Genomic DNA, 15189 nt, shown 5'->3' on the forward strand with positions numbered 1-15189 from the left:
CTATTGCCTTATTGTCATCAAGGTTATTTATTTCCTCAAATACCTCCTGCTCATTCACAATTCAGCCATCCCCTCCTATGTCTTCTATACTTAAGTTCCTCATGAATTCAACCTGATCAGGATGAAATACCCTTATAAAGTGATCACTGAATACTCCACAATGTCTTCTGCAGCAGTTACCATTCTCCCACTTTCATCCATTAACTTCATCTTACCATGATCATTCTCCTTCTACTTGTCACAAAAAACTCTGTAGGGTTTTTCTTTGTCTGATATGCCAATTCCTACTCATACTCTACTTTTGTTTTCCTTACTGAGTCACTCTCCTGGCTTGTTCTTTATACTCTCCATGTAGTAACTAATTATTACCATTATTCATCTTGTACTTTTTCAGATTTCATGCTTAAGCTCCACATTCATCCATTTTACACTTACCTTATTCAGGCTTTTGATCTTTGGAATACATTCACACATTGATTCTGTTATATATTTCGCTGTCAGTTCCCACGCAGCATTTATTTCCTTACCACTCAACTCCTTGTTCCATGTTATAGCTCCAAGCAGTCTCCTAAGCTAGTCATAATCACCAGCCTTATAATTCCACATATATCCTTTCCGCACAAGTCTGCATATGACTAACCACAACACAAGTGATTATTTCATAATCACTTTCACCAACTGGAGGAAAGTGTGAAACCCTTCTCACAATCACATCCTCTGATGAAATGATTAGATCTAGAAATCTCAATCCTCGTGTACTCTCCTTTACATGCTGTCTGAGAAAGTTCTCTCTCAAGAACCCGAGAAATTCATTTTCCTTATTCCTAAATGCATCTCTTCATTCCAATCTATAATGCCATAATTAAAATCACCCATAATAATTACCCTTCCTTTGTTCACTAATCCAAGTTGTACATTTTGTCACCACCACCTTCCACATTCTCAGGCCTATAACAACATCCAACTAAATATGCCTTCCTCTCAACCTCCACATTACACCACACTGTCTTATAACGATTGCCACTATTTTTTCCCCTTCCCTTCTTGCCCTTTCTATTCTTGTGAAAAATACTGTATCCTTCCATTTCTATTCCCATTATAATATCATCTTCATTCGACCATGTTTCACTTATTCCAATAATTTTGTAGCAAATAAACTCAATCGCTGAAACCACTTCATCCCCTTATTTCTGATACTTCTGGCATTTGTAAACAAACACAGCAGCTCATTTTTAGGTCTATAGCCAGTCCTATCCAAGTCATGTGTTGGTTGTGGTTTCACCACCACACCTGCCCAATCACCTTTATCACCACTTACCACATATATCTGCTCAGTCTCAATTTCCCCATCCACATTGCAATATACTCCATCTTCGTACACACATTCACTGCCACTTTCAACATCCACTCTCCCTATGCCATGTCTCCCTGTCCACCTGAGCCCTACCCACCATCTCCTCTGTTCCTTTTGCATTCCTGTTCTCTCTTCATCTCTCACACTACTATTACTGTTTCCACTGCCAAGCACTTCCGTCTGTTCAGCACCACTCTTCTGATTTTTCCCTTCATCTCTTTCTTGTAATATCTTGCACACATCACACACTGTACTTTCACACACTATACTTTCATCCAGCAACATTTTCTCCAGTACACTCACTCCAAAGCCATTTAAATGCAACCCATCACACCTGTATAATTTTATTGTTCCCTCAAACACATGCCACATATCCACAAATTTCACTCCCTTCTCCTCACACAGCTCTGCTAGCATACCATTCATGAATTTGGTTCTCAGTCACAACTCATCATCATCATACCTCAGCAATACACTGACAACCTTTCCTACTATTGTTATTTTTCACTCTTCTCAATAGTTTCCTGATATTCGTCCTCACATTTTCTTATGTCCACTTAGATCATTTGTCCCTACAATCACAACTAACTCTCTTGCTCATTTCTTCCTCATGTCCAATGCCTTAATTATCCTATTCATTCTCCCACCTGGATAGCAGACCTAATGGACTCTCTCAGTAACTAGCCCTCTAATTATGGAATCTCCATATACTGCTATCCTGGAATCACTCATCACCTCTTTTATCTTTCATTCTGTTCTCTTGCACACACTTTCATTAGTTTCCACTAGACGTCTAACATCATTCCACATATTGCTCACTTCATTTTTCATTTCAAATAACTGTTTCATTAAATCTTGCATTCTGACAATTTCACTCTCTGTCACTCCTGCAATTTCCTCACCTCTCATTCTGCTGTACCTTACTTATGTTTCCTCATTCATACTTTCTTTCATTTCCTTATCACACTAACTTTCGCATCTACATCTTTGCATTCTTTCACTCTCTTATCATGTGGTTCATATTGTTTTTTAAATAATCCATTGTTGACAATGAATTATTTATGAGCCTTTCAAATATGTACATATAAAGTTGTCGGCCATTGAAAATAACCTATAAATATATTTTTCACTTTTATTTTTAGTTGTTTCATTTATCTTTGTAAATACTTTGTAATTAATCTACATACAGACAGCTATCATTATAGCACAAGTATCGCTTAAACAATATATACTGATCGTTCATGGGAAAGAATTAACTAAAAAGACCAGAAAACTAGGTAAACTCTGTCCTTCAATTACCAAACACTAATAGCATCTGAATTGCAAAATTAATATCCTCTCTGTTAAGCAGAAGGCATTTCATATCTTACCTGATAAACAGTGGGTGGTGAACATCTGAAAATATATCAACACCCAACACCCTCCCTAGCTTCGACCGAAATCTTCATTCTATCCAAAGGATAGAATTATGGTTAATGTGCAGTTCATTATGGTTCCCCAAAAGATACCAAGTCTGGATTTCCTTCACAACACTGAATGTAACTTATCCAGCCTCCCTGGTGATGACACCAAAAATCCCATCTGAAAGTCACTTTTGTGGCACTTAAAACCAAACTCCCCTTCCCTCTAACATTCATTTTGCAGAAATCAAATCTTTGCAATCTATTAGGTGTAATAATAACAACGAATTATTATTACTTCTTAAATCTCATCATTACTAAAGCTAACAAGAGAAAAAGAAAAGAAGACATGATCGCTTGCCCAAGCATCCATATATTTGCCTTTTTTGGTCCATTTTGATAAGGTTTCACTGGCCTGACAGCTGTTTCGAACTGGTTGGTTTCTCCTCAGACACCAGGCAGAAACCTTAAGAGAGCAAAAACTCTCATTCAATACTAAGCAACTCAAAGAGGTGTGTTTTTTGTAAGCGAACTCTCAGTCGGTGCATAAAGTGGCTCTTTATTTTAGTAAATACTTCACGCATTTTAAGATTCATTTAATTAAAGATACCAAGAAATAATATACTTGGTTTAATCCTTTATCCAAGTGTAAGCAAACATCTTTAATTTATAATATAGCCAAATGGAAAAATTTCCAACAACTATCTCTAATCTAGAGTATTTTAATAATAAGATGCAACACCTTTTGGCTACTCGTATAAGAAATTATGACTTCGGCATTACTTCAACCTTAGTATCACTTCTGGGTCTGGCTCCCACTGATGAGACCTCAATAAAGGTTGAAACCAGTCTGGGTAGTGACCTTCCCATAATGCATAGCATTATACAAACCCGTAAAGATATGTGCTTTGCATTATGGAATACTAAGGCAAGTGATGTAAAGTCTTCACAACTTCTATATACGAGTTGCCCCAGTCCTGAAAATACTTCAGAGGAAAACTTGTTTGTTTATACTTCAATAAAGGATTAAACCAAGTATATAATTTCTTGGTATCTTTAATTTATAGTTCAAAGTTTTTGTTCAAAAACAGTTTTGAATGCTTAACTAGGTGAATGCTGCATAAGGGATTACTTAAATGGTGATAACAGCCATTGAATATATACAATGAATAATATACTGCAATATTAGTATACTACACAGAAAAATGTACTACTAGGAAATCTTACCTAGATCCATTGACAACTAGAATACTTTCTCTTATGGTTAATGTGCAGTAGTACCATACAAGCAAGAAATGTAGTAATGCATCAAGAGCTCTGCTCGGAGGGAAAAAAAAAAAAAGGAACAATCATTATATCTTTAAGGATAATAATAAAAAAAAGCAATTTGCAATGTCTAAAAAAGCTGCTAAGCATACTAATACATAGCACTTTTCATTAACAACTGAGGCTAAGGAGTTCAGTATGCACAATGTAGTGCTACATTTGCAAATACTGTGAAGCCCGATGAAACATGACCAGAGTAATACACATTTTTTTTTTTTTTTTTTTTTTTTTTTTTTTTTTTTTTTTTAGTATTCTTCTGTCTCTTCCTTGAGAGAAGGAAAAATAACAAAATATGTAATTTTTTCATGATTCGGGCATTCACTGTTTTACAAAATTTACAAGGATATTTGAGTGCTTCAAAAAACTCTCAAAGCACTCTTACATTACAAGGCTATGATTACAGATGTAGAAAGTATTTTTAACTTGGGTATAATTATGTTAAAGATACCAAGCAATTTTAAACCTGGTTTTACTCCATTTTTCCCAAGTGAGCAAACAGACAAAATGTCAAGTTTGCACCTGCAATTGATGCAAGACTAGCTGATCCCACAGGTAGTGCAAGACCAAGGCAACTCGTGGTAAAGGTGGAGCAAGCTCTGATCACTAATCTTAATATTTACCCTCAATGCCAAAACACATCTCCAGGAAGGGGATGTATGATGTTTTGTATTAAAGGCAAGGGGCCACTACCCAGACCGGTTTTGACCTTTATTGAGGTCTCATCAGTGGGAGCCAGGCTAGATTGGTATCTAGCCTGATTGGTATCTTTAACATAATTATACCCAAGTTAAAAATACTTTCTACATTTAGATCTCCTCCTGAGATTTTTATTTAATAAGGTTAAAACACCTTATGGTAACTTGTTTTGGTAAAATACTTATAAGCTCTGCATTACTAAATCTTGGTATTCCAAGCCTGGCTCCCACTGATGAGACCTCAATAAAGGTCGAAACCGGTCTGGGTAGTGGCCCCTTGCCTTTAATACAAAACATCATACATCCCCTTCTTGGAGATGTGTTTTGGCATTAAGGGTAAATATTAAGATTAGTGATCAGAGCTTGCTCCACCTTTACCACAAGTTGCCTTGGTCTTGCACTACCTGTGGGATCAGCTAGTCTTGCATCAATTGCAGGCGCAAACTTGACATTTTGTCTGTTTGCTCACGTGGGAAAAATGGAGTAAAACCAGGTTTAAAATTGCTTGGTATCTTTAATATGATTATAGATGACACTCAACTGTTGGATTTTTTTCTACTAATTGTTGATAAAGAAACTTCTTGGCCCATTCCTCTATTAGAGTGGTAGTCAATTACTAGCAAAATTACATGGAGGATTTTTCTGTTGGAAACTTGAGTTTTTCATCCCACATACAGGCAAATTGACTATCAGAACATGAGCAATTTACAGACAAAAAATATTATTGGTGATAATGGGTGGTAGATGGCATTGATGTTACATAATAGTGTGTAGCAGGAGAATTAAATAGTAGGGGAGATGGTAAGTGTGGAGTGCTCTTCAGCAATGTCTTTGGACTCCTTGGAAGTGTCATAATAATAATAATAAAAGTAAACATGCTGATTTTGCACTGAATGTTCAATTCTATCTTTTCACAAAAGGTATTCAAATATGGCTCAGATCAGACCTCTGTATAACTGTAGACTCACTGATATAACCTTAGCACTCCAATTTCTTCAAATCATGTCACAGTCCTTATTGTGTGTGATCCCTTATGACCTTAATGCTTAAGTAGATCATTTCCATAGAATGAAGAATCAACACAAAATTATTCAGTATATCAATATAATGTTTACATTTACTTTTTGGGTGAGGCATCCTCACACCATAACAGCACTTCCACCACAATTAACAAGTGGAATGACAGACTAGCAAGTAACCATATCCTGTCCATAACTTGCTTCTCCTTACCATAGCTTTCTAAATATCTGCTGTTCCAATCATGGGACAGTAGATAACTGGAAAGCATGGCAATAAACTACATAGATTTCAAAAACTAAGGCTACGGAGTTCAGTATATAATATTCCAGAGCAGTGGTTGGTAACCTTTATCATATGAAGGGCTCAATACTGTGGGCGCCATGATGCTTGCAGCGCTGCATTGCCGACTCCTCCTGAATTAAATAATTAAACTTAAAATTACAATTGGCATGAATGGTTTTGAAATGTCTTTCTATATTACTTTTTTTTAGAAATACCCACACTATTATTGCATAATAAACAAATACATCTGCCATTATGATTGATAAAGCAAAGCACTCGCATCTGATATGACAGATACATGCTAGTTGTTTACATGAATATTCTTTTTGTATTCATTTTTTATGGTATTTTATATTCATTCATATGTGACAAATATGTTGTAAAAGCGAAGTAAATAAAATAATGTTAAAATTTGAAATCTCATTTTTCTTAAAAACAACTAATCATAGAATTTCTAAGCCTGAAATGAGATAAAAAATGCTTGTCATGAGCCCTCCGTAATTTTCAAATTTTATATTGCACTCTTCATATTAAAACGGTTGCTGACCTCTCCAAGATGTGCTTTACATTTATGGAAAATACTAAGGAAAGAGGTCTGGATCTTGCTCCACCTTTACTACGAGTTGCCCATAAGGCACTACTTATGCTTGCATCTGCCGAAACTTTTAGTTTCTATATATTCAGCATGAAACTCTTGTAGTTTCTATATTCGGCTATGAAATAATGTTGGATTCAATATTCACTTAATTTGTACCATCGTGTATCATATTTGCAGTGTTTTTTTCTTATGTTTTCTTGCATTTTAGCACATACTAGTAATGAATGTATCTCTCAGATATACTGCGATCTATGCTGCAAAATTACCGCTGCGAGCTCCAAAGCAGTTTACAATAATTTCTCTGAGGGTGCACTGCGTTGCCGGCCTCTGTTCTATAGCAATGCTCTACATGTCTGGCAGCAAAGTTCACAGATAAATGTGCAATCATTTTCAGTATGCTGTCCTTTTCTTTCAGTATACTTATGTAGTAAACTGAATGGCAGACTACATAAGAAAAGTGAATGAAAGTCTGGTCACTATTTTTTTCATCTTTTAATACCATCAGTCACAGTTCGTCTTTAAGTATGCCACAATTCACAAAGATCAATATAGTACCCTAGGATTGGCTATCACAGTACTACTATGCCATCCTATGATTAGTCCTGTCATGATATTCATGTCATTATGCCTTTGCATAAGGGAGGTTCTAAGACTACAGCAGCAAATTATAGACCAATCTTAGACCAGTATCTTAGGTGTGGTGGTAAAAGAACTAGAAAAATTGGTAAAAAAAAAAGAGAATTCAAGAATGGGTAGATAAAAATATGATACTGTGTGAGGATCAACATGACTTTGTGAAGGGTCAGTCATGCCTTGGTAATTTACTAACTTTTTATAATAGAGTAACAGTTGAGTTGGATAAAGGAAATGGATACATGATAATTTTGTTAGATTTTTCCAAAGCATTTGACAGAATACCACATGGAACTCTGTTATGCCAATTAGAACAAATATGGATGGATATGACACTCATTAAGTAGATAAGAGGGTGGTTGCTGGACAGATATCATTAAGTAGTAAATGGAGAGGCAGAATCGAGGCAAAAACAGGTGACAAGTGGTGTGCCGCAAGGTTCAGGTTCAGTGCTGGAACTACTGCTGTTTAATTTATACATACATGATATAGGAAATAACCTGAAAGGAAATATTCAGTTGTTTGCTGATGATGCAAAATTAGGTAGAATAATAGTTAATCAAGGTGATGTGAAGAGCACGTAGGACAATTTAAATAGGCTGTCAGTTAATGGATGTCAGTTTAATGTTGAGAAATGTAAAGTTATGCAAATTAAGTGGATATTGAATTCCACATTATTTCTTAGCCGAATAAGAAACTCAAAGATAGGAAATCTAAGAGTTTCATGCCGTATATAGAAAACTATAAAAATTCGGCAAGTCCAAGCATAAGACAACACCTGGTGCAATGCTAGGGCAACTCGTAGTAAAGGTGGAGTAAGTTCAGATCACTGTCTTACTATTTTCTCATAATGTAAAACAACGCCTAGGAGATGAATGCTGTTATACATTATGAGAGAAGGTCATTACCCATCAGTGAGTAGGTAGACCATGTAAATACTGAGGTTGCAGTAGTGCAGAGCTTATATTTCTTTACTGTACAAGTTGTCAAACGGTGCACTAATACAATTACCGAGATAAGAGCCAACAGGCTTCACTTCGGCGAAGTAAAATTATTCAAATTAAATGGATATTGAATTCCACATTATTTCTTACTTCGCCGAAGTGAAGCCTGTTGGCTCTTATCTCAGTAATTGTATTAGTGCACCATTTGACAACTCGTACAGTAAAGAAATATAAGCTCTGCACTACTGCAACCTCAGTATTTACATGGTCTACCTACTCACTGATAAGACCTCAAAAAAAAAAGATCGAAACCGATCTGGGTAGTGACCTTCTCTCATAAAGTATAACAGAATACATCTCCTAGGAGTTGTGTTTTACATTATGGGAAAATACTAAGGACAGTGATCAGAGCTTACTCCACCTTACTACGAGTTGCCCTAGCATTGCACCAGGTATTGGCTTATGCTTGGACTCGCCAAATTTTTATAGTTTTCTATATACGGCATGAAACTCTTAGATTTCCTATCTTTGAGTTTCTTATTCGGCTAAGAAATAATGTGGGATTCAATAGCCACTTAATTTGAGTAAAGTTATGCATTTTGGGATAAACAGATTATAAGCTGTGTATCACATTGTTAGTACTGTACTCCAGGAAATGGATGAAGATAGAGATTTAGGGGTGATAGGAGAGTTAAAGTTTAGAGGACATATTGCTAAGGTAGCCCATAAGATTACTTGGCTACTGAAGAACACATTAACAAGTAGAGATAAGGAAGTTATTCCTCTTTATAAGGCCTTGATATGCTCACATCTGGATTACTGTGCTCGGGTCTGGTCCCCTGGGTTTCTTGGGGGGGAATGAGGAAGCAGTGGAGAGGATTCAGAGACGAATGAACAAGCTGGTCAGTGGCCTGTGGAATGTTCTCTGTGAGGATAGACTGAGGGTGTGTGGATTGCAGAAGTTGGTTGATAAGAGAAAAAGAGGGGATATGATAGAAACGTTTAAGTTGCTTAAAGGATTTTATAGGATAGATGCAGGGGAAATGTTTCAGCACTTGGCTAGTTAGACCAGAACAAGGGATCTTCCCTGGAAGTTGAATAAGGTGTGGTTAGATAGGGTGAAGACTACATTTTTTGCTTGGAGAGTTGTGAATGAGTGGAATGGGTTGCCAGAGTCAATTATGAGTGCTTTGTCTGTTAATGGGTTCAAGAAGAGGTATGAGAGATTGGGTCTCCCACGATGAGTCTTTGGATTCCATGGAAGTTCCTGTATAATAATAAATATGCCACCCTATGATGACCAATCTTAATGAGTTTTTCAAACTGTTTTCATTGCAACCTACAATAAGAAATACATTTTATGCTGCAACCAAGTACACACATACACACCATACATACTAAACAGAAACAAAGTTTATAAAACAATGTGCTCTTACTACACGCAATAAAGTAATAACAAAAATGTAACAAAGTAAAATCAATTAGGATTTTATTAACATTTAAATACAACATAGAAAAAAAAAAGTAAACAATACAAAAACTGAAATTAGGAAATACTTTAAAGTGGCAGGTGTGCTCGTAAATTCATTCCAATCTAAGACACACAAGACAATGTTAAACACATTGCAAGTAAAGAAATTTTCTTTATCCAATTCTGCTGTCACTTTATTATAAAATGTGAATAAATTACAAGGACAGGACCTAACCCTTTACAAATCTGTGCTGCCTGCTCTAGAATACTACATCCCTATCCACCCACTGTTGTGTTTTAGCTTTCACCAACTTTTCCAATACTTTAACAACCACTCCTGATATATTAATTGGTCTGTAGTTTGCTACCTGTCTTGGAGCAGCCTTTATGTGATGGACATCTTAGATAGCATCCCAAATCCAGTTCACTAACCTGACATCTTAAATATCAGCTTATATGGTACACTGTCAAATGCCTTTGTAAAACCCAAAAAGTAGAACATGCCTTTCCTTCATCAACTGCTCTTGTCACTTTATTATAAAAGGCAGTCATATTACTAAAACAAGAGCATCTCTTAACAAATCCATGCTGACTCTCACAGATAACCTTTCTATTACAGTCACATAGTGATCAGCATGCATTTCAGGCAAATTATGGAGACTACAACCGTGTTAGAACTAATTACTTTAATTTCGCGATGTTTTGACTTTCATATTAAAATCATCATTTGGAGAGCACACACACACAGGGAGACAAGCTATATTACATTTCAAACAGTATGTTAAAGAGACAATGATTTGATCAACTGATATTCTATTTGACCTCTGGGTGAAAAAAAAAAACCTACATCAACACTATATTCTATTTATAACATTATCAGAGAACAAATTCATATAGATAGTTTTATTACAACAAAAGTGGTGTCCTAATTTAACATGAGAGTTGTTATATTAGAGTTAAAATCCTGGGTTACTTATAGTCCAATTTATAATTAGCCCTTAGATGAAAAGATTATGTAGGTAGAATATGTGCCTTCTATATTTCTGGGCAGGATAAAATTGAATTTCATATTGAAAAGAATAACATGTAAGAAAGTATTAAAGTGAATAAAAGTTGAGCAGCTCTCAGATGTGATCTGTAGACTAAAATACACAAAGATTATTGAAAAGAAAATGAAAGAGTTTGAGAACAGGAATCAAACCTTGGAGATTCAGTGGCAAACTCTGAAGAAAACATTGATTGATTCTGCCAGAGAGGCATGTGGTGAGGTTGTGTGCAAGGATAAAAAAAATCAGAACTCCCTGGTGGACACAGGAAGTTAAAGAGGCAGTGAAGGAAAAGAAGAAAGCATATCAAAAGTTCCTGGCAAATAAGTCAGCTTTTACTCTTACAGAATACAGAAACAAATGTAAGAAAGCTAAACAGTGTGTAAAACTAGCTAAACAAAAGTCATGGGAGGACTTTGACAAGAATATAGAAAATAAATATCAAGAAGGTGGCAGAATATTCTGGAGGTTGTTGAAGAAGCTTAGGAATGGAGAAAAGAGTGCTGTAAAAGGAATTAGAGATGATAAAGGTGACATGAAAACAGGAGAAAAAGATATCCTTGAAGTATGGAGTAATGACTTTGAAAAACTGCTAAATGAAACAAGCAGTGATGACAGCACAGTGATAAAAAACACTGACCAGGCATGCAGTCAGGAATACATATCCATACTTGAAGTAGAAAAAGCCATCAAAGGCTTGAAATGTGGAAAGGCAGCAGGAGTAGATGATATTCGACCAGAAATGCTGAAGTATGGTGGTATAAGATTCTTACAGTGGCTGCACTGCATAGTTCAGAAAGCCTGGACAGAGGGACGAATTCCCAATGATTGGAGCAGAGCTCTCATAGTACCCATATATAAAAAGGGAAATAAAACTGAATGTGAGAATTACAGAGGTATTTCCCTACTGAGTGTTCCTGGCAAGATCTATGCAAGTATACTTGAGAAACGGTTAGGAAGAATTGTGGAAGAAAAGCTTGGTGAAGAACAAGCTGGATTCAGGCCAAACAGAGGCTGAGGATCAGATTTTCGCTTTACAACAAATAGTAGAGAAAGCATGGGAATATAACAAAGATCTGTATTTAAGTTTTGTCGATTTGGAAAAGGCATATGATAAGGTGCCAAGAGAGAAGCTATTCAATACGCTGCAGTCATATGGTGTCAATGGGGCATTATATCAAGCAATACTTAGTCTTTATTTGAGTTGTAAGTCAGCAGTTAGAATTGAAGGAAGTACAGGAAGACGGTTTAATGTTAAATCTGGTGTGAGACAAGGATGTACGTTATCCCCTCTGTTATTCATCATCTATATGGATCACATTATGAAGGAAAGTGGTATTAAACCTGATATCAAAATTGGAAATGTTAATGTCAGCTCTTTGCTTTATGCAGATGATGTTATACTTCTAAATAAATCCGCTACAAGTCTGCAAGATTCTCTGACTAAATTGAATAGCTGTTGTAATAGATATGGTATGAAGGTCAGCAATAAAAAGACAAAGACAATGAAAATAGGCAGAATCATTGAAAATGTCAACTGTGTTGTGAATGGAGAACCTGTGGAACAAGTAAAACATTTCAGCTACTTAGGCACGATTTTTACTGAAGATGGTAAATTAAACATAGAAATAGACAACAGAATCAGCAAAGCTGGTATGGTGGGAAGTCAATTGAATAAATTCATATGCAATAAGAGAGAAATTAGTCAGAACACTAAATTAGCTGTATACAAGTGTTCAAACCAGTTTTAACTTATGGATCTGAGAGCTGGGTCAGAAGTAAAACACGTGACCAAAGACTAGAGACCACAGATATGAGAGTCCTGAGAAAGATTAGAGGCATGAACAGATGGCATCAATGGCAATATCATATTAAAAATGAGGATATTAGGAAAGAACTTGACATTGTCAGCATCCAGGAATGCGTTAGCAGAGCTAATCTCAGGTGGTATGGTCACTTAAATAGAATGGGAGAGGAGAGATTAGCAAAACAAGTGTTCTCTGCCAGGTTGGCAGCAAAACGACCCAGAGGAAGACCAAGATATAGGTGGATTGATACGGTACAAAGTGCCTTAGATGATAGAAATATAAGATCTGATAATGTTGGAGTCTTGACAAGTAACAGACTGATTTGGAGGAAAATTATAGATAGGAAGTTAGTAATGATGTAAAATTTTCATGTAGTACTGTCATATCCTGTACACCCCTTGAGGGTACATGGCAGGAATTTGATGATGGTGATGATATATTTCTGGGATTTTTAGACCATCATTATTGTTAAGATTAGGGTGATTGATAAGAATTTCACAGCCCTCTTTATTTTTATTGATTTAGTGTATGCTCACACATGAAAATTTACATTAAAATAATCCTTAATATATATAAACATAATACTTAATATATGTATGTAATATAATAATACATAATACTTGAGAGATTAAAATCATAAAAATCATAAAAGAGAGACTCAAGAATAGACTGCAACTGTATGTCTAGGTTGATTATCCAGTCAACTGTACTTAGTGTGGCGTGGATGAAGTCTGACAGGTTTCCACTGTATGCACGTTGGGCACATTCTATTGTGATGTGACATTGTGTGGCAGGGTCTTCCACAGTCACACATGGGTGAGGCAATCATGCCCCATTTGTAAAGGTGGTCTGCACACATCTGCCATGATCGATGCAGATTCTGTTAAGGGCTAACCAAGTTTTCCTAGCTAGGTAAAAACCCGAAGGCATCTGTGTTGGGTGCACTATTTCAAGGAAGTCAGCCTGTTGAAGTGTTACATCAGGACTTTTTCCACTTCTCCTTCATGTTAAAACTTGTCTTTGCAAGATCTTTCACTGTTAAGATTGGAGGATGCCTTGACTTTAGCCTATTTATTTCTAGGGATGGGATGTCTTCATGGATTGGGAGATCCTGGATTTCCATGATTTTGCTGTATTCATGTAGAAAAAAGTTGGATCTGCGGAGGTGTGATGTTGCTTAGCACTGGGAGCCAGTAGGCTGGGGTTGATTTCACAGTTCCAGAAATAAGGCGAATAGTGGTGTTAAGCTAAGCATCAACCAGGTACATATGGACGCTGTTCAGCCATACAGGTGAGCACTATTCAGCTGCAGATTAAACGAGACCAAGAGCAGTGCAGCGAAGCGTTGCTGCTGAGGTACCCCAAGTTGTTCCGCATAGTTTTTGCAGTTTGTGTTTTTAGCTTGGATTCTGTATTAATGAGATGTGGTTTAAAAGATAGAATTCTATCCAAAGTGACACTCAGATATTTTGGGAATCTGTTGTAGCATAGCAGTTTGTGGTTGAAGCAGACTATCAGTTCTTTGTTAGCATGGTTATTGTTCATGTGGAAGCATGAAACTTCTGTCTTGCTAGGATTTGGACATAATCTCCAATTATAGAAGTATTCATCTAAGACTGCAAGGTCATTTGTTAGTATATCTTCCATTGTAGTAAAGTTGGTGTGTCTGGTAGGTAGAGCAATGTCATCAACATCAACTTCTTGGAGGCTGTATTATGCAGATCTACAATGTATAAGTTAAAAAGGAGAGGAGCCAAAATGACCCTTGTGGCAATTCATTATCCAGTTCTTTGTTTACTTTTGTTCTTATGCATATACACTTGGAATAGGTGGTTGCTTAGCATGAGTATTAAATTATTTAAGGAATTTACAACGTATACTTCTTCTTCTACGCGCTATTCCCGCTTCCTGTGCAGGGTCCGCGTGTTATTTACAACGTATACTGGGATATTAATTAAAAGAAACTTTAATAAATACCTCCTATATTTCGACAATGTCACACTGCCATCTTCATGAGAACATACAACTATGACACATGCATGCAGACACTACAAAAAGCAAATGAGGCAGAAGAGAGAAAACTACTGGTGTTCCTAGAGTCCTAAAGGTGCCCCCCCCCCCGAAGGGGGGAGATAATTCTACTAATATGAGTTTAAGTTTTTTGACAGTATCTTCATCCTAGCTAACTTCATCAAGTAGAGACTTCAGTTTACTGATCCATCTATTAACGGGATTGTGATCAATTTCTTGATTGGTGGTTCTATCATGTAAAAGAAGGGAAATTTTTCTGTAATCAGAGGTTATCCATAAGAAGGCATCTTCCTTGGTCCACTTTCATAACAGTTAGATGGTTGTTGCATCCCAGGGACTTCAAAGCTTTCTAACTTAGAAGGGAGAAGTTTGGCCTTGAGTATTAGAAGAAGCTTCCATGTGAAGCTTGTTGGTGCTCTCATCAGAGAAGGTAAGTAAGTTATGGTCAATGCTGTGAAAGGAATCTAGATAAGGTATTTTCTTAGGAACTATGGCAAAATTATGTCCTATGAAAAGAACAACTGTTTCAGTCCAAGTGAGAGGATGTTCAGAAATGTTGACCTTTTTTTTTTTTTTTTTAA

The 15189-nt window shown here is 36.3% G+C and overlaps 1 protein-coding gene across 1 annotated transcript in view; it reads right to left on the minus strand.

Moving 5' to 3' along the window:
* The window catches only part of LOC150104487 (transmembrane protein 120 homolog), a 281398-nt gene that overhangs the window by 144680 nt on the left and 121529 nt on the right, over nt 1–15189 (minus strand). Inside the window, exon 6 of the mRNA XM_090395665.1 lies at nt 3982–4071. Within this exon, the coding sequence (XP_090251791.1) occupies nt 3982–4071 (90 nt within the window). The remainder of the gene's footprint in view (nt 1–3981; nt 4072–15189) is intronic.

The sequence above is a fragment of the Typopeltis vanoorti genome, chromosome 7, assembly GCF_054136105.1.
Source record: "Typopeltis vanoorti isolate ZY-2024b chromosome 7, IOZ_Tvanoo_1.0, whole genome shotgun sequence".
Lineage (NCBI taxonomy): Eukaryota > Metazoa > Arthropoda > Arachnida > Uropygi > Thelyphonidae > Typopeltis > Typopeltis vanoorti.